Here is a 20,291-nt window from a genome sequence, read left to right on the forward strand (position 1 = left end):
CAATGGTTCACAATAAGACCGGAAACATTACGCCTTTTGTACGGCAGACAAAAAAACCTACAATCTCATTTGTGAGTTGAACCAAAAAGAGATGCACCTGTTCCTTTTAACAAGGAACATAATATAAGGGCATAATATTCGATCCCAATGCACAACTTATCAGATATTATTTCAGTGTTTAACTTTCTTAAATGTGTGTGTACAGTCTTTAAATATGGGCTTCACCGTGCACTAAATCTGTTCTAGCTCTGTATTCAATCCACATTGCAGAGTAATGACATTTAAAGCTTCTTTTTTAGTGAAAAAGAAATAAGAATTTATAGAGAATAAATGACCTTATGTGAAGAATAAACAGAAATAATCTTTGCATGCTATCATTTTTTATTTCAAGAGTATTTATTACTTGCTATGAGGAGCATATAGTGAGGGGTGGAAAAATAAATCTCATAAGGGAGACTGTTTAATAGGAAAGGAACAGACTTTGTAAATTACTTTATTTCACTGGTAATATGCTCGGCCAAGCAGTGGGCAAAACTAAAATGGGATGTTACTGTTGGTGTGTGCCAATGGGAGTGAGGCAAAAAGCAGAGCAAACAAGCGACAGCTATGAAACAATGCTGGTATGTCTCAGTGTGATAATTCAAAAGGTTACAGGAGCAGCTACACCTCATATCTTCTCTCATTTAACATGAGATGAAGATGGATAGGTGGATGAAGGGCAGAAAGGATCAATATCCATCAGTCGCATCTGTGTTAGTCCTTATTACAAAAACCGTATTAGTCCTTATGACAAAGACTGGGGATTTTCTTCTCATAGATAAATAAAACTGATGGGGAAACTGAAAGTTATAAATAGCATTCCTCCAGAGGAAGTTCTTAATGTGTTGATCCCCACACCATCATCAGTTCAATATTAGCACTTAAATTGTGCCATTTTGTCTCATTTTCACACCGTACCATTTTTTTTTGGGTACAGACCACTTTACATGCCCCTGGGAAACAGTCTAATTATCACTTGCCCTATATCACAGCAACAGTTTTGTGCCTCCCGAAAATTGTGTTGAATTGTGCAGTTCTTTTTTTTTTCTTTTAATAAAAAGCATCTCAGATTAAGTGCTTGAATCTACTTTCTCACTGGAAGTAAGTGCTACTGTCCCAGCAGCATTAAAATGACAAAGCAGGGACTGATACCGGGGCCACTAAAACTATACACACCCCATGGATGTCTACAACAACACTTCTTGACTAAGGTGACTGTGCAATAGCTTCACATCAGCTGTAATTCCAAGGAATAATATGTATTCATCAGCCAAATCAAAAAACACCACATTGGAAAAACCTAATACTTCACAATTGAAAAGAAATCTGGGACGGGGCCAAAACTGAGAACGGGCTCCCTTTCTCTCATTTAGTCCCTCAAAATTGACATTTATATAGACATTTATAAAGTGTCATGACTGTATAATAATTAGCTGTGATGCCGTCACGTTGAGGAAATGTAGCCACAGAAAAACGTTTGAACACGAGGCTTAACACACGCCCCCAGCTCGGATTTTATTCCTACAACAGCAGGCCGTCACAAGGGCCGCATCTTACCACCGCATCAAAGCTGGAACAGATTAGTTTATATTAGCCGCATTCGACTAATACAAAGACGTGTTACTTTAGCGCCACACTCAACAACAAAACAAAACCCGCGAAAAAAGTAAGGAGAGAAGAAAACAACACCACCAAGAAGCTAATAAGGAGAGCGAGGAGGCCACCGTGTTCTTGGTCTGCATGACGGTAAAATTAATCATGGACGATCACATCAGCGTCTGAGATCGAGGCTGGAAGAGCACACAGCGAGAGTCAGGAGACGAAGAATCGAGCAGCAGGCAATACTTCTTCGTTTCACGAAGGAAAGAAGGAGAGCAGAGCGCCGCAGACAAAGGAGACGACTTATATGTTATATGTTTATGCATTTAGCAGACGCTTTTATCGAAAGCGACTTACAGATAGGCAGGTAGGATAAGGGGGTCTTGCCTAAGGACCCCTACTGGAGGTAGTAGTACCTGTCATACAGGGGATTTGAACCCAGGTCTCCCACATGGAAGGTGGCAATCATACCACTACACTATCCAGCCCCTAAACTTAAGTTTAACTTATTAAACATGCGCCGGTTGTGTCCGTGTTGTATGAGTAAACGTTTCAGACAAGGTGCGTAGCTCCCAACCAACAAACACCTACGTCATGTGTGTTCCTATGGAACCCAGAAAAGACCCTGCCTCGGAGAAGGAGCTAAAATGGTTATAGGAACTGGGAGCCCTGGTCCCTAGCTCCTGTATGTCCGAATGTGCGAAAAAAGGGTTCCTGAAAACGTTATAGGAACTGCAAAAGGTTCCTACAGTGGGAATGCGCCTATTGTTTGACTGCCACTCTCAGCATTTGTCAACTATGGAGTCTAAGTTAATGGAGTCTAAGTTAATGGAGGCAACTTTGTAGACAATACAGATGCTGTCTTGCATAATACATATGACAGATGTAGTGTGAACTACATTCATTCATTTGTAACTTATTTGCAACACTTCATCTAAACTGTGTATGTAAACGTCATCTTTTTCATGAGGAGTGTGGTCCAAGAAAAATTGATTGAAGCTGTCCCATCAAGTTGAATGTATGGATGGATTAGTGGATGAATGGATGAATGGAAGGAAGTAAGGAAGCAGGGAAGGAAGGCTGCCTGCCCTCATCAAATTTGTCTTTGGCTCCTGATCTACTTTCTCACAGCACGGTTACATCATACCAGAGCTTTCCGTTGTTTAATCAACACTTTGAAAACAATGCTGAGATCTCAGCAGGCACGAAGCTAACAGAGGCCTTCATAACGCAAAACAGTTCAGGTGTGAATACTATTAAATCACCTTCGTTGAAGCACTGGCCTCCCAAAGACTTAAAAATACTAAAAGGAGGCAGAGAAAGGTGAGGAAACAGCAGGAGACTAAATAATTCCAATGAACATGGGAAGCTGAGTGGGTGTGAGATCAGTATAAAAAAATAAAAAGAACAGATAAGATTCAAAACAGCAATCCATCGCTACATTTTGGATTTTCATGGGACTATTCTTTTATGTTCCCTCAACGCCATCATCCATTTATTTGAATCGTCCGTAATTATGATTTAAAAAGAATTCAACAGAAAAAAAAAACATCACTGTTAGTTGATAATATTCTATAAAGTTTAGCTTCAACAGTATCTAATTATTATACCAAAAATTACCAACAACAGCCATTCTTAAACCAAAAGGAGAAGGTAGACTTTTGACTGACCTGCATCCTTCATCAGCAACTGGACAGGATCCTCCACATTACTTGGACCTGGAAGGACACAAACACACACTGGATGTCATTTCAGTGCCAAAATAGACAGGATATTCAGGATATGAGTTTGAGCCATAATCTTTCAACGCAAACACTGTTCAAGAGATGTGTAGAATCTAATAGACCCTGTGACCACAGGATCATAACTCAGCAGAAACTATATCAATCATGCCCAAGTTGTTTTACCATCTTGGCCTCTCCCCCCTCTCTTAGTCTTTGTTTTGCACTCAGACTTCACAGATCAATAGATGCGTTCTTTCAACAGCACAATCACTCAATCTGGCGATATTTTTTTTTTTTTCAATTTCCACTCTGTCACTTGAAAAGGAAAGCAGCTTAAGAGACCCGGGCAGAAGCAGACCCCTGTGATCCACCACTGTGAGCAATGGCACCACTGACTCAGCAACAGAACGGGAGCTACACGCCATTTTTCCCATGAGGCCTGGCAGCAGTGTGTGTGTGTGTGTGTGTGTGACAGGTGTGGTGGGAATCTCCAGGGACTTTCACAGTACTGTCAAGATTATGGATTGCCTGCTACAGATACTGAGACTACTTAAACTGGCATAAAAAAGGCTACATGTTCTGCCATTTTAAGTTTCTACCGTTCTCCCAGTTGTAGAATTTATTAAAAAGAAAAAAAAAAAGAAGAATTCAGATCGAATATCACCAAAAAAAACTGATACTATTGGGTTAGGGTGAGGCTCCTCAGCACCACAAATGACATCAAATGACAACAGGCTAATCTGTGGATTTAAAACTGCATTTAAATGTGTGCCAAAGCAACTGGTTACTGACGTGTTTCAAATTAAAAGAAAATAATGTCAAATAGATTTGACATTTCACTGACCCTGCAGATTCTGTACCATCTCCAGCAGCACTGGGGTCAAGGTCTGGCTGTAGTTGTGGAAGATATCCAGGAACAATACCTCTGTACAAGGCTAAGGAGAGAAATGGAGCAGAAGACACAAACAGACAGTTCACTGGCAAGCATCCAAACTCCACATTTTTAGCAGCCACCTGTGGTTTTGTCGGCCACTCGGTGTTAGCGGGTGGTCTCCAGAGAAGGTGACGTCAGTACTTTCCAGGAGGCATCACAAAAACAATGCATTCCCAGTTCAATAAGGAAAAAAATACAAATCAATAGTCCGCTATCAGGGGATTTGTGTGCCTTTGTTCATCAGACACTTGGTTCGCTTAAAGTCGTCCACTTATTGGTTTTAGCTGACACATACACACAGAAAAAAAAAAATCCATAACAAAGAAAAAGGTCCAATAAATATGACACGGGCTGTGCAAGTTTGTGAATACACAATAAATGCACCACAGCATCAGTGACATATGACAGCGTGTCCGTATAATCTATCCGCTGTGAAAACTTAATCCAGCTTTATGAGAACAGGACCAAGTCAAATATCTGCACCAGACAGACTGGTGGGGAGATAACGTTTCATCTACGAACCACCCTGAAAATTAAAATGTGCCAACACAAAGGTCGAAAGGATGAAATGCACTCGTGAGAAAAGGGACCGGCTCCCTAAAGAAAGGATTTTGCCCATACAAACTAAATTGGGGGGAGTATAAACACTGCGAGAGTTCAAATTAAAAATTAATCTCCGAGATGTTTAAGCGTGGCATCAGAAACTTTCATTAAAATTCTCAGCACAGAGTCAGATTGTTTGTTGTGAAACAAGAACACTTTGCTGTTAAAAAACCTCTTAAACCTTTTACAAAATAATCAGACAGGTGTTGTTTGCACCTTTATATGTTACCAAAAACCACCCACATGCTCACCCACAGAAAGGGAACAGTTGAAAGGACAAAAGAATAAACCAATAACAGTTTTCTACATCTGATTCAAAATAGCAACGGAACTGACTATTAAATAAGTTATCATTGATTGCAATCCCACTTCACGTCTGCAGCAGTCCGCTTTAAATTAATCAAAACTTTAACCAGACCTCGAGGGTCCATGAAACAAAGCTTTACAGCGAGGCAGACGTTTGTCATCTGAAATGAATAAAGTGAGTGCTGTGGGACACAACACACACCAGGAAGGAAGGAGAATTGATGAGTAGACAGGGGGGGGGGGGGGGAGAACATGGATGAGAGATTATGTCAGCAGAAAGCTAAAGATAAGCCTCTGCCGACGAGCTAGACTTAGCCAAAGAGACAAGCTACGAAGCTCCAGGCACCACCAGCTGATTTATCATGCTTTAATGTATACAATAGTGTTAGTGCCACCACATAACGCAGCGCTTTGGATGTTAGAAAATTCAGAACACATTAAATTATGTTTTCGGCCAGTCACCAGACAACTTCAAAGTGCTGTCGAGATTAAACGTTAAGGAACACAACGTGTTCTGCCGATTTCAGATTATCACACTGTAAACACACCGAGAAATCAGAGGAAACGAGACAAATACAAGCAGAGGGAAATGTCTGCAGATAAATATACAAACACATACTTTCTGTGCCTCTTAAGTATGATGAACTGCTTTAGTATGAATCAATGTGTTGCTGTTTTTCTCTGGAATATTCTGCCTTCAAAGGAAAGATTTTTATTCATTCCAATATTAAAGGTGACTGGATTTCAGAAACATTCCTCTTCAAAAAGTATACTGCTCTAGGGTTTATGTGATGTCATTTATGATCCTTTTCTGATGTGCAATAAACAGAGTACAGAAAAACACTGCGTATATACATCATCACTGGGTACTTAAGACATAAACCAATAAACTGTGTCAGATATTTAGTTTCTCTATGGCTTAATGTAAAGATTAAACAATGTGTGTGTGTGTATTTGTGCAGTGTTGTCTTTACTTACTCGTAGACTGTATTTCCAGGAGTCCCCACCAGTTTCTTCAACAGCTAGATCAAAATGAGAAGTTTACCCATTAGAAAATGCCAGTCTGGAGGTTACAGCAGAGTAAAACACTGTGCATGCTGCCTGTGGTTCTGTCTGACTCTGCACATACAACATCGAGCCTTTCAGGCTTCAAATTTTTCGTTATCTAAATTACTCGACGGCTCTTGGAGAGCTACGGGTTTTAAGGAAAATAAAAATCTGTTGCTGAGACCTAAACTGCTGCAGAGAGTTACAACACAAAAGTTCTTTCGCCTGTCATCCTTTTCATGGTGCTCTTTTAAAAAGCACCGTAAAAAAACCACATTTGAATGTTTGTTAATGGTACACAATGAAATGCTCCATTGCTTTATATCGGTCTAGATTCTTAATAGTCCAGAAGATGACTCAAACTTTATAGAAAACTAAAAAAAAAGAGGCTGAGGTGTTCTTCCTTTAAGGTTTAGGGGGTCCATTGCTTTAGACACCGGCCAGTTAACATACTTAATATATGCTGCATATCATCGCATCCACGGATCAGAGATTCTGTTGTTCTGCAGCAAAAGTCCTGCTGTTTACTTCACAAACTATCCCACTAGATCATTCTCACAGTTCTGGACATGCCTGTCCTCAAAAGTCCTCAAACTCGGTAAGATATGTGGATTCAGCATGCGTCTTAGACCCCGAGCTATTACCAAAGCTCTCAGGATCCTCCTCCCACATTGCCAGCTCTTCCTCTGTAAGAAGGAAGTAGTGTGAGACAAGCCGGCGTCCAATCTCTGTCAGCGTGGGGTGAGTGAAGAACGCAGTCTTGATCTTGTGAGCCTCCAGACTCTCCGGTTTACTGTCTGAAGGGAATACCAATGAAAGGAAAAGGAAAAAGGTAAGGAAAAAAGGAGACCGTTAATCTAACAGCTATATATAGAGATATTTTCTACTCTTTTCTTTTGTCTGGAGTTTCCAGCCCCTCGCTGCTTTACATCTAATTTACGGCAGAATCAAAGGTGGAAATCACATCCTAAACCGACGACAGACTCGTGTCCTGAGGTATGGAGGCCTTTCACATTTAGAATTGGAAAAACTAAAAAAAGGCATCTGCCATAATGTTGTGCTATAGTGTGCTCGGAGTGAAAAACACCTCAGGTCTGTTCTAAGAGAAACACTTCACTTCAGATTCTGTGAGACAGGTGGAAAGATCAGAGCCAGGGAGAAAACCGGAGGCTTAAAATGACACCACAGGAGAGAGGAGCACACTGAATTATGATGAAACTATTGAATCAACAGCGTCCCCTTCAACATTCCCTTTTGAACATTTTTGTTTGTTGTTTCTCTCCAACCGTGAAACAGAACATCCACCCATGGGTGGAAATGACAGCAATCGTAAAAAAAAAAAAAAAAAAAAAAAAAAAAAAACAGAGCAAAGTATCTTTCGTGAATCGGATTCCTAAATATGAATGTAACTTCAACAATAAGAGGACTCAATTAAAAGAAGGAATCTGTGTTTAAAAGCAAAAGTAAATCTGATCGGTTTGATTTCCTACAGCAGGTACTGAAATGTCTCCTTTTCGACATGACCCTGCAACTCACGATCCTGTTTTTCTGTCCACAGGAAAGCAAATCTGAAGAAACTGGGACACTGAAGCAAGCAGTGCAAACGTGAGGCTCGGTAAAATGATTGCTTTGTTGAGTAACGTTCAATAAGGCCCACCAGAAACTGTACTGACTCACAGAACATATGGACTGGATAGTGTAGTGGTATTATTGCCACCTTTCATGTGGGAGATCTGGGTTCAAATCCCCTGCATGAAAGGTACATTCTCCAGTAGGGGTCCTTGGGCAAGACCCCCTTACCCTATCTGCCTATCTGTAAGTCGCTTTGGATAAAAGCGTCTGCTAAATGCATAAACATAAACAAATGCCAAGTGCTGTGCTCCATAGCTAACGAAGTGCTGGAGGCCTCTCTGGCAGCTTGAAATAAACACGAGGAACAGTGACAAAGGAGCTATTCTTCAAAACACTTTGAAGAACTGGTCACACTGTCGACTGTCCTCGAAATCAGAGCCAAAATTCAGATTTGATTGTCCAGCTTTCATTTCTATCTTCTTACATATCAACACCTGGAATTGCATTGCTCTTCCATCGTGCCTTTCTAAATCCACGTGTTCATCTCGTCAGTGTCCTTTAGTCAGCCTCCTCTCTCTTCCAATGCTTTGATATCTTACCATCAATGTTCTTGGCAGGTTTGTAGGCATCATTCTTTACAATCATCTTGATGAGGTTCATGCACTGAACAATGAAGCGCTCAAAGGTCACTCCCTCTCCGGCAGGTGTAAACACGTAGCTAACAGCAAATTCAAGGGAGCGCTGGATTAGGGGTATAAATGCACACGGATGACACTCCAGGAAATCTAACAACTACATGGAAGCAATTAAAGAGAAGTACAGAAAGGACACACATATAGAAAGAGAGAAAAATAAAGTTAGAGGTAGAAACTACAATTAGTCAGACAAGTCTTTGTGCAACGCATACCTCTCAATTATTATGCGGTTATAAGAGTGAACTCACAACTTTAGTGTACAGAATGATGGTCTTTTCCAGCTTTTCTCTGCAGGTGCTTTCTGGACCAACCTGGCGACCTGAAACAAACAGCAACCACACGGCCTGCTTACTTAACAGGAGCAACATACTGACCATACCTAAACACATCCTCGAGCAATTGGCTTAGTTTGGAAACACAAAATTGACCTATTTATCGAATTCAACTCTGAGTGAATAATGTTCTTACTTTCAGGGGGAGAAATAAAAAAGCTTTTCATGTTTTTAATAAAAACACAACATCACCAACTAGACTCTTCGCCACTTCCACCGGCCGTCGTTTTCCAAAAAAAGAAGAAGCACTTCGAATAAGGCAAATAATTCAGAGTTATGAGCAATAATACACTCACGCCAGGATCATTAAAACTGACACACTTTTTAGAAATGAAGACTAATGAAGCTTAAAAGTTTCTAAGAGGAACAAATGTGTAACTTCTAGGGGTGTTGAACCTCGGCTGTGTATGAGGGTGCAAAGCAGAAGAAACAAGTGTGCTGCTATGGGCAACTGTGAAAAATATACTTATTGCTTTTTCTTTCAAATACATGCAAACAGGGAATTTTCAAAGCTGATACAGAGATTCTGGGCCAATATGAGTCTAAAGTGTGCAAATACATGCTGATCGAGCCTTTTTCGTGGCAGAAAACAAGTTTAAATCGAGAGGTCGATGGACCCTAAATAAGAAAGGTCTCTGTCAAGCAGTCTGGAACTTTGAGACCTTCGGGATTTAACTGAAACAGAAGAAACAGCAACTTAATTAACAAAAGAAAAAGATACGTTGTCTCAAAAGTCTTGAACCGATCAACGAAAAGAGCAGAAAAATGTTGCTTTTAATTGAAAGAGTTACCAGGCGTCTATGACAGTAGCTGCAGCAGATTAGAAGAAGGGCAGAGAGAGGCCTCAACTTATTAATCTGCCTTGATTTACAAGGGGAAACTTCCCCTTCTTCAGTTTAAATGCCCACTTCATCTTACCGTGTTGTGATAGTCCTGTGAGCTCATTACTATATATAATAGAGAACTAAAAAGAAATGACTCACTTCCTCCATAAAACTCTCTTGTGATGGTAGAGCCAATAAAGATGTCCCACGTAGTTTACTTTCCATTTAACCTCCGTTGTTAAAAATTAGCAATAAAATCATACAGAACAGGCAGGGTTATTGTTTCACTTTAATGTCTATCAGCAAGTGCTTAGCATAATGTTATCTGGCACCACACTTCAATTCTGTGCAGATCAAGCATTATGCAAATCTTGAGTGAATTACATTTTATTGACACTGTGTCAGCGTCATTTAAAAGTGTGTGACATCCAGTAGTGTTAGCCGATGTTGCTCAAAGTCATCCAAGTCAAACTGTTTCCAATAGTAGAGCGATGGATCGAAAAATAGACAGGTGACCTTAACTGTTACAACCAGATGTTTAAATCGTTGACCTCATCAAGCTGTGAAGAGCTGATACTTTACACAGGTCCAGCTATGAGCTGCCGTCCTGTTTCCTCCATCTGTCAGGCACCAAATACCAACAGGGCCGTGATTCTGTCGCCATTCATCCAGTCATCAGCTCGGTGATTATTGGAAGCGATGGTTGTGGCTGATATCTCAAATCTTTTTTTTTTCTTCTATTACAAGAGCTGCTAGTTCAGCTTAGGGAGTCATTTCATACTCATTAGGTTTAGATCGTAGAAATGTGCATGGATCTTTTTCTTAGATGATTTCAGTTGAGGGAACGGTTTACTAAAGTTAATTGGAGTTCTTTTGCTCCAGGTGCCAAAAGGTGGCACATATGAACAGGGAAGGCAATGCAGAATATCGTTATGTCACACCAACGCTGCTGCTGCTGCTTCGACCACAATAAAAACTTCATCTCAGGCATATGCCACTCTTGGCCTTCACACATTTAACACTGGTAATCTGTTGCAAAACAAATTCTCAGTGAAGAATACCGATAAATAAAATCAGAAACATGCATCGACCTTACAAGTTAACCACTTAATATTACTGCAATTATTGGGCTTAGTACTGCTAGAAAAACAAAATCAAACTTAAATATGCTGAATTTGCTTTGCAGCACAGGCCTCTGCTCTTTCAAGAGCTAACAATTACAAAAACTGGCATTCCTCGGGTATGAGGCTTCATGATTCTAGATGACAGCAGTGATTTTGAAGTTGTCTTTCCGTTAGCATCAGAAAAAAAAAAGCAAGCTCCATAAGGATAACTCTGAATGAGAGTGACGCAGAGCTACTACAAAGACCTCGACTGAATACTTAAAAGTCCTTCCTAGATTCCTTAAGCAAGTGTCTGCTGCACTAACTACATGAGACACTTTGTTTGTTTGCTCATCAAAGGGGAGGAGGCCTAACACGGAAAAAGATTCAGGACAAAGAGACGAGTACTCACAGCATTCCAAGAACTGTTTTAGTCTTTCAAACACTGCATTCAGGAAACCCTGAAAAGGAAAACACGAAGAGACGGTAAGATACCGTTGAATCTTTTCCACATTTCAGCAGTTGAATAAATCAGGAGCAGGTGTACTCAAACAAGAAACGTATGCATGTGCGCCTGGGCACACTTCCCTCTGTACACAAGAGTATAAATAAAAGTGCCGCAGTTTGAAAGCGAATCAATTTTCTGTAGCCTTGTGTAGCAGCGGCTTAGCATGAGAAATTAGATGATAGATGGAGGTGCAATCTGCTTAATTTGGCATTAATGTTCAGCCATGAGGTCAATAGCAGAGTCATTAATCACATACCAACAAACACATTTCAGCTTCAAACAGAGTTAGTGCAGAAAGGGGTTTTGGGGGGGGGCATATCTATGGAAAAAAAAAAAAAAGCACAGAAGAGTGGGTGGGAGATGATGGAGAACAAAGATAATGACAGACATTTGCTAAGCCATTCGGGGAATTTTGATAAGAGGCAGAGCGAAGGCGGATGGCATAAAAGTAAAAAACAGAATCAGTTATGACAGTAAAAGTTTGACGATGCAGGTTGAGTTGAGGCTCATGGGACTGCTGCAGTGAAAGAGGACGAAGTAACAAGTTAACAGAGGATTATTACAGTGATATTACAGTGATTACAGTGGAGACAGTGCTGGGTGTAATTTGGGAATGTCAGCAGTGTTACGATCGTTAATAAGGGCTCAACTGCATAGCTTTTTGTTTCTTATTATGAAGGTGTAAATGCTAAATTGGCTTCAGTTGCACTTCCTTGATAATCAGCCCCAGGAAAAAGTCATGCATCAGCAAAAAAACAAGTTTTAAAAATTCAATACTTCTGCAGCCTGTGTGAAAACCGGAAAATGTTATTCCTAGAGCTAATATTGTCCCCCTCGCTGCAGTTCTCCAGCAATATTGCCACTATAATGTGTGTGAAAAAGACCTAATTTGTTTAGAATGCTCCCATCATATGGAGAGACTCCTTAGTTCTACACTGGAGAACCAAGTGTGAAAGCCATAAACTACTGCCAGAGGGCGATGACACAACGAGCAGAGTTTAAGGAGGCGGCTCCAAACAAAGACAGATGGCTGCCCCACTTGCTTGAAGGAGCTAAATTTCAACCCAGTGAGAACAGTAAGACGCACATGAATTCTGTGCCTGTGTGAGAGAAAATAACTAGTCAGTAGCCTTTGGGTTCAGAAGAACATCACAGAGACCAACAAAACCAAGAAACCAAACACTCTCATTCCACTGGGAATACGTTGAGGAGCTGACAAGCGTTCTTGGATTACAACATGAGAAAATGTTGCACCAAAAACTGGCTGAACATATCAGTGGAAATATGTCCGGTGAGGCCAGTAATGTTTAACAGCAAAGGTCTCAGAAATTTGTTCTAGGAAGTGTTCATTTAATATAAACTGGCATAAGTATAATTACAATAGCATGATTGACTATGATGGAACATTTTAAACATAAATCATATTGACTTTAATTCATAAAAAAAAAAAAAAAAGTGATCTCTATGTGGATTCATATCACCAGCATGAAAAAACTGAAGTGGCTGTTAGGGAAAGCTGCTAGGTTTATAGCAAGTTTACAGAGACAGCATGGAAAATGGGAACCCGAGTAGTAACATTGAAGTCCTATGTTGGATATAAATGACTTTCACATCGGAACATGAATTATTAACTTCAAACCGTTACAATGAGGTGGGTGCAACAGATCGCTCAAAGCAAATGACATTTTAATGAGATAACGAGATTATTTTGGCCTTCATATCACCTGCAGGCTAAAAAGTTGTCTCATTAGTTTAACAGCAGAACATATTCTGTTAGAGAGACAGACAACATGTGAAGCCATAAAAACACAAAGAAGAAGAACACCAACAGGCTGATGAAGACAGCGACTTGTTGGCTTCCTTCTCATCCTTCCATCTACAACAAAAGGACATACTGTATTCCCCTTAAGGCGACTAACGCTTCCTTTTTACTTATCCGTGACTCTGTATTAAACATTCAAAGCAACGGTGCTAAATTTATGCCTTATAAACAAATTTTGTGCAGCGTAGCTCAAAATCATTTATTTTCTAATGCGATTTATTTTTAATTAGATAAAACATGATGATATGTGAAACGGAAACAGCTATGAATTTCAGCTAAATTACATTTACACCTCAGATTAAATCACATTGATCCAGAGCTGCAGACTGTTTGGGCTTAACATTATAAGAAACTATGGTGATTTACAAAGTGTGTGCGTACATTCTTCATGTGCTTTATGCACTTGAAGACCTTCTAGTCATGCCGTTTCGTTTCATCTGCTTACTTCCAGGACTGAGGTTGCCTCTCACTTAACACGCCGGTACTTGACACTAAAGCCACACTGTCATCCGAAAAAAGTTATGAGATGGCATCTTGACTTTAGAAATGATCTGTGTCTTACTGTCAGCTGAAATCAGCTGCGGGACGGTGTATATATTTGGCACCATTCACAAAGTTGTCGCAAAAGAAAACCACAAAGGGATGTGACAATAAGAGTAAAAAGAGTTTCTATTTTCGCCACCGCGCTTTTAAAAGTTTGATCGAGCCAACGTGGCAGCTGTACTCTGCTGAACGTCTTGGCCCTCTTAGCACAGTTTGGAACGACAGACAGGTGAAATTCAGGGGTGTCGCCAAAGTGCTGCTGGAGGCATGATGCTCATGTGGTTCTGGTTCAGTGAAGAGGCACCGCCAGTCAATAGAATAAAGTTGTTCCGTGTGATCACTTTCGCCCTAAGATGGAACATCTCTATTACTGACGGGAGAGGGAACAAAGGGTCGAATTACAGTTCAATGAGGATGAAAAGTATTGAATCGTATTCTGCCTTTGCGGTCATTGGACTGCAAAACAATGTGCGGCTCTGGGAGACTGACTGATATATTACGTAGGGCTCTGATTGATTCTCATCAAAACATGAACTGAGGGAATATATTTTTGAGGAAAGATGCTCCATCCATCCAGTCGAGCTCCACAGAATCAATGGCGACACACAATCACACTGCTCCAGCAGCACATGCAGCCCCATCAGGTTTGTCCTTTACTTTTTCACCCATCTTTACATTATATTCATTAGATGCTGGTTTTCCATTATCATTCGCCACCGTTGCTATAACCTCAAAATTATTTAAATGTGTCAGGGCGTCCTCTTAACCACAAAACACAGCAGCCCTCTAGTTGCATTTATTATTAAAAAGTAAAAAGGATTTGGATCCACTTAAATTTCAAGTGCAGAGGCACCGAAATTAAATAATAAGTCCCGAGTCTGGCCTGTACCATTCAATTTTGAGCTGTTATATATTGGGACAGAGAATTATAGCTGCGATTTATTTTTGCTTTTCTAATTGTTCTTATTTGCGTAGAACAAATTGGTACCATTAATCCCAGGGCTGCTTTGTTCACATGAACGAAGCATAAAAGTCTCTTTTTGTTTCTATATGCTGTGCAGTACAAGTCAGCCCACTGTGGAGAGAGCACCTGACTTAACTACATGTTAAGTAGAGTCTGAAAGCTTGGAAGCTTTTCCTTCTTAGCACATTTTAATCCTAAATTCATTCAAGGATTTGTTTTTATCTAAGAGTGGGCAGTCAGAATAAAAATGGCCTCTATGCATCACGTGGCAGATCGGTGCATTTAAGGTGCCGCTGTTGCAAGCGTTTTAAAGAGCACAGACATGATGACGCTACTTATTTCCACCACCAAACTACATCATGAAAATCTCTACATTAAAAAAAAAAAAAGGTAGGGCCAAACCAAAACGCTTGATCACTTTTGTAAAATATGTCTCCCGACTCTTTTATCGAATCGATACTTCGACCTAACGGGAGGTAGTCTGGAGCTGAAGTTCAAAGGACTGGAGCATTTGGTTAAAAATAATGCCATTAACTCTGAGCCATGAAAAAAAAAACTAAAGTGCATGCTGCAGATTATTTCCCACCAGATTTTAAACTAAAATGAATTAACAGTTTCTTGGAGTCGGGACTTTCTTCACACTGGGAGTGGGAGAAGAGTTCAGACACAACTCTCGACTGTTCGAGCCAAGACGAGGCTTAAGGCACTCTCTATCATCACAGCCATCCGTATTTTGCACGGTGTGACAGGAGTCACTTTCAACTCGAATCGCTGCCAGAAAAAGATCAGCTTTTGAAAGAGATAAATAAATAAATAAATAAATAGGAGGGTTTCTTAGGAAGAGACGGAAAAACAACTTAAATCTCACCATCACTTCCATGTTCTGTTGTGGCTCCTGGAATCCATGGACGGTCAATTTACGAAGCACTGTGTGGGGCAGAAGGAGCGAAAGGGAAAAACAATCCTAAGACAATTCATTCTACCAAAGTCACCCTCTACATTTAACAAGTGTTTAACAAAGAAGAAGCACAGATGGATACTTACACGAGTTCTCAACATAACCCGTGAATTCTATTTTTGTTAATCATAAAATGAATAAAACCACGCAACATGCAGTAAGTCAGTCAAAGCCGTGACCTTGTTTCTTTCGTTAATAAATTGCTGCATGATAATGCACGTTTGTTGCGTCAGTGTTAGAATCGTCAGGTTTGTGTGTGTGTGTGTGTGTGTGTGTGTGTGTGCAGTTGTTGGTACCTTTAAGAGACAGCAGTGTCCTCTCCAGAGAGCTGAGCGCTGCAGCCTCATCTCTGGCATAGATTTGCTGGAGGAAGCAGTCGGTGTGATGACTCCACAGGGAGCATGCGAAGCTGTAGATGCCCGATGCCAGCTGCCAACATACATATCAAAAGTACACCCCAGTCACAGGCTGGTAATATTACTGTGGATGTGAACAGGCACTTGAGCTCATTTTGCTGGACAAGATAGTAAAACACAAAAGCAAGGGGTATAAGAGATTTAGATATACCCGAACAGCACTGCAACACAGGAGACTTACAGTCACTGTCCACTCAAACCAACAAAGCAAAGTGTAAATGGGCTATAAGCCTAAGTCTTACTGAAATCAATACATCTAGATATCTTTCAATCGTCAACTGCAATTCATATAAAATATCTGCCACTAGATTAAGGCAAGCAAAACATCCAAATGAAAGTTAAACAATAACACTGCGCTCAAACATGGAAGCCAAGTAACACCTTGCCAGAGAAACCGTGTGCTTTAGGTAAAACTAAAGAAGGGGAACCGGTGGTTAAGTTGGTGACGAGCGTCTGCTAAATGAGAAATCCCTACTTTCACAGCACAGCACAGGCTTTGATGTATTCTTTCGGGGAACTGCAAGATTGGCAGGTTTCCTCTTTAAAGAGATTCCTCTAGAGCTTGACACTTTCCATTCCTAAGATCGCAGGCTAATCCAATTTATGGAGGCTGAAAGTGAGGAGGAAGGTTTAGGAAACAATTTGATATTCTTCTCTTGACTCCATCAATCGTGGTGTCACGTCTTACTAAATCTGTAAAGATGTGTTTGTGTCTTCACGAAAGCTCTGCTCTACTGGAAAACCATACTTTGGTTAAAGTATATCATTTACCAAATATTCAAGGCACATTGTCTAACCCTTGAGATTTTGGACATTATGTAATCTACTGCTGTTGTATAATCTATGGGTCACAGAATGTGATTCTGTTGTGAAAGGCTCCAAAGTCTCCAACTTCAATAAGCAAAGTGCAAGCAGCACAGTGGAAGCCAAGGAGCTCAAAGTTCTGGAGAAAAACAGGGTTCTATTATAAAAGAAAAAACTCTGAAAGGAATATGGCAACGCAGCAAACATAATCACACCAAAACACATGGGCCAGGCAAGGAGGACATCACTGAGCACCATCTTATGACACTAAAAGAAACAAGATAAAGTCCTATAAGTTCGACGAAAAGGAGGATTTATAATTCAAGTAAACGCGCGTTTTGTTCTTGAAGATCTCAGAGTTTGATATTTTCCCAGCAGAGCACTTTGCTCTCAGACTACAGGTTCAACCTGAGGATCCTCGCGTTTCTAAAAGTGAAGGTCGGGCAGGACTTTAGCTTTTTATAAGCCGTTCTCTTGTGGCAGAAGTTGTCAGTCGTGGGACACTTTTTCTATCTTCGAGATTTAAAAACGTATTTTTAAAATGTCTTCTAGTTAGGGATGGCTCAGGTGACCCTGCGACAACAAGGACAGCGGTCCAGGTAAATGACAGTCAGGCCCAAGGTAAACCTGAAGGGGGGAAAAAGTCCTTTAAAGAAGGAAGCATGTTGCCTTGATCAAACGATGCAGAGCCCAAAAAACAATACTAATACCAGCTTGTAAGCAATCAAAAAAGGAAAAACAGGGATGAATACTTCCGCAATGCACAGCAGTTTATGAATGGTCTGTGCACAGCTTAATACTATATTCATTAAATTCAGCTTGTAATTCTGTCTCCTTCATCACATGAATAAGATCAAGATGGAATTGACTGAGTTAAACAATGCTAAATATCAATCGAAGCCACGACCCAACGGCAGTGATCAGACTTCTTACAATTCTGAACAGGAACATGACAAAGTGAGGTATAGACATGTGCTGAGGCACATAATAAAAGTGTACCACAGATCCCTTATATACCACATAATGTGCATGCAGCAGGCACTTCAGTATTCATTTCAAAAAGGAACAGTATGGCGAAAGAAGAATATTTGCTAAGACTGATGGGATTTCCTGATGTAAACTACGATTCCTATCACGACCCGATGTGGCTGCCTTCACTGAGAAACATTATGGAACAACAAGAGGAGCTTTATCCATAAATCACAGGACAAACAAAGGGATTCGTAAAGGTCAGATGACACGAGACGTTACCCAAGCAGACGGACGGCTTTAACCCTCTCTTGTGATGAAAAAATAAGAAATATAAGGAGTTGGTGATTCATAACGCTGCAAACAACAGATTCAGGAACAATTTGAATTTTTAAAGACCGACTTTGGTGAACTTGTGAGAGAATTGCAGAGCATCCAGGAATCCAGTATTGTTGCATCTCACGGTGAATGTGTAACGCTCAAAAAAGCTCTGCAGTTACAAAACCTGCGTGTGTGTGTTTGTGTATGAATGTGTCTGCTCCTTTTCACAGCTACAGAGGCATAAAAAGAGGAAAATATCAATGAAAAGAAAATCATTTCCTTCTTTTCCTCGCTGGTTTACTATCCAGCTCACACCAAAACCCACACAAGGACAGGGCAGCTCATTTCATTCATCAGTCGGTTTAAGAACACACATCCGGTACGATATTGGCCCTTGATGGCTAATTCAAGAGCAAATTCTGCTCAGGATCGCGTAGGAAAAAAAAAAAAAAAAAAGTAACATTTCTCTGAACGGCCATTGGTGAAATACTTAAATTGATTAAATGTTAAGTTGAAGAAACCACATCTGAGATGTCACAAGCACTTCTCTTTTAAAAGTCTGCGTTTGAAAATAAAAAGCAAAGACAGGCTTTTCTCCGGTTTAGAAATTTCTAGTCTCAGAAGTGTTAGGAACTTTAAATTGAAAGTAAAGCATTTTGAAGTGACGAGTGCTTATTAGCATAACCATTATGCCATTGTATCCTATTTGCATCTTGCCTGGTGTCAGCTGCTGTCAGCCTTTTACACCTGGTTGCTTCCGTCTAATGCAGCGGTCACAAAGTGCACTTTAAGACAGATGCGGCCCCAATGAAGCTCTTCTCGTTAATGTTTTTTCCCCCACTCTGTTTCTCATATCAGACAATGAAACAAGTCTGCAATAACTACAGAAACGGCCCATTTACCACATGTTAACAAGTAGATCGCCCTCAAGCCATTACCAAGCTGCTGATTTTATAGATACGACATCAGCTGGGGAAAAAAAAGTAATAAATAAACCAGCATATAAATTAATCTAAAACAAAGGCTGCAGTGTGATTTTGCTGCATTGACATGGAAAATTATCACTTGGGAAGTAAGTTTGCCTTTTAACTCATGTCTTTGACAGCCGCGGTGAAGTCAACTGAAAGTTTGGTGTGCTTAAAGCAGAAAAGCTCGACCAGACAGTACATGGCATATGAAAAGCCCACCAGTCACTTCTGCATTAGGGATGTCACGATTACAGATTTTCTTGGTACGATTATTGTCAGAGAAATAATCGCGATATTACCATTATCACGATTATCACGATTATTTTTGCATGAATTCATTTTACACTACCATGAATAAGTAAAATCCCATGAACACTCATAGGTGTTGTTTTAATTTATTTCCCTCTTTGGATGCTCTCATAACAAAATAATATAGCAACAATGTAACGTTCTTATAGAGGTCATAGCACAGTGACACTGAAACTGTTTGACGACTTACTATGACACATGTTGGGCTTTACGTAACGGTACGTGAAAGCGGCTTAGCTTTTCCACTGTATGCCGAATCGGTGTTGCAAGTATTTTCTACCAATTAATTTTTATGTTAGGTAAACATTGACAAGTTCCACTGATGTACCAATATGGTTCCAGCATAATCTTTTCTGGAAATTGGCGGTAATTAGGAAACGTTACGATTAATATCGCAGTTAATCGTGAAAACGGGTAATCGTGACATCACTACTCTGCATTAAAAGCGAGAGTATTGAGGTGTTTTGGAAACGTGACAAACATGGAAAACCATATAACATGCTTCCACCAGGGGGAAGATGCAAAACACCCAGTTGTAGTTGCTGCCAACCAGAGGCCCACCAAGCAAAGGCTGTCAGAGACACAAATTACACACTTTATTGCAACTTTCAGTGCCAAGGATTTCAGATCAATTTCTGTCCTCAAATAAACCAAGGGAGGAGATAAATGTCACAGATGTCTCATGTAGCAAAAGATTCTGATGATGAGTCTGATGAAGTGACAATGTTGCTGTTGGAAAAGGCTGACCTGAAGGACAAGCACTGCCTTTCTCAAAAATAGCACAGAAACCTGTTCTAAAAGTATCCCAGTTTCTCCTACCCTACCAAATTCAGTCGACTTTTTAGTCATTTATCTTCCATACCCACACCCTGCCTCAAAAGATAATAAATAAATAAATAAAATGCAGCCGAGTAAAACAAACAGCTTCCTT

The 20,291-nt window shown here is 40.3% G+C and overlaps 1 protein-coding gene across 1 annotated transcript in view; it reads right to left on the reverse strand.

Moving 5' to 3' along the window:
* The window catches only part of ipo11 (importin 11), a 101,136-nt gene that overhangs the window by 66,467 nt on the left and 14,378 nt on the right, over positions 1 to 20,291 (reverse strand). Inside the window, exons 6-14 of the mRNA XM_072387736.1 lie at positions 15,870 to 16,002; positions 15,484 to 15,542; positions 11,191 to 11,239; positions 8,768 to 8,838; positions 8,424 to 8,616; positions 6,897 to 7,049; positions 6,184 to 6,227; positions 4,207 to 4,297; positions 3,309 to 3,356 (exon numbers count right to left, since the gene is read on the reverse strand). Coding sequence (XP_072243837.1) covers positions 3,309 to 3,356; positions 4,207 to 4,297; positions 6,184 to 6,227; positions 6,897 to 7,049; positions 8,424 to 8,616; positions 8,768 to 8,838; positions 11,191 to 11,239; positions 15,484 to 15,542; positions 15,870 to 16,002 — 841 coding nt within the window. The remainder of the gene's footprint in view (positions 1 to 3,308; positions 3,357 to 4,206; positions 4,298 to 6,183; positions 6,228 to 6,896; positions 7,050 to 8,423; positions 8,617 to 8,767; positions 8,839 to 11,190; positions 11,240 to 15,483; positions 15,543 to 15,869; positions 16,003 to 20,291) is intronic.

The sequence above is a fragment of the Leuresthes tenuis genome, unplaced genomic scaffold, assembly GCF_036924035.1.
Source record: "Leuresthes tenuis unplaced genomic scaffold, fLeuTen1.0.hap1 SCAF_6, whole genome shotgun sequence".
NCBI lineage: Eukaryota > Metazoa > Chordata > Actinopteri > Atheriniformes > Atherinopsidae > Leuresthes > Leuresthes tenuis.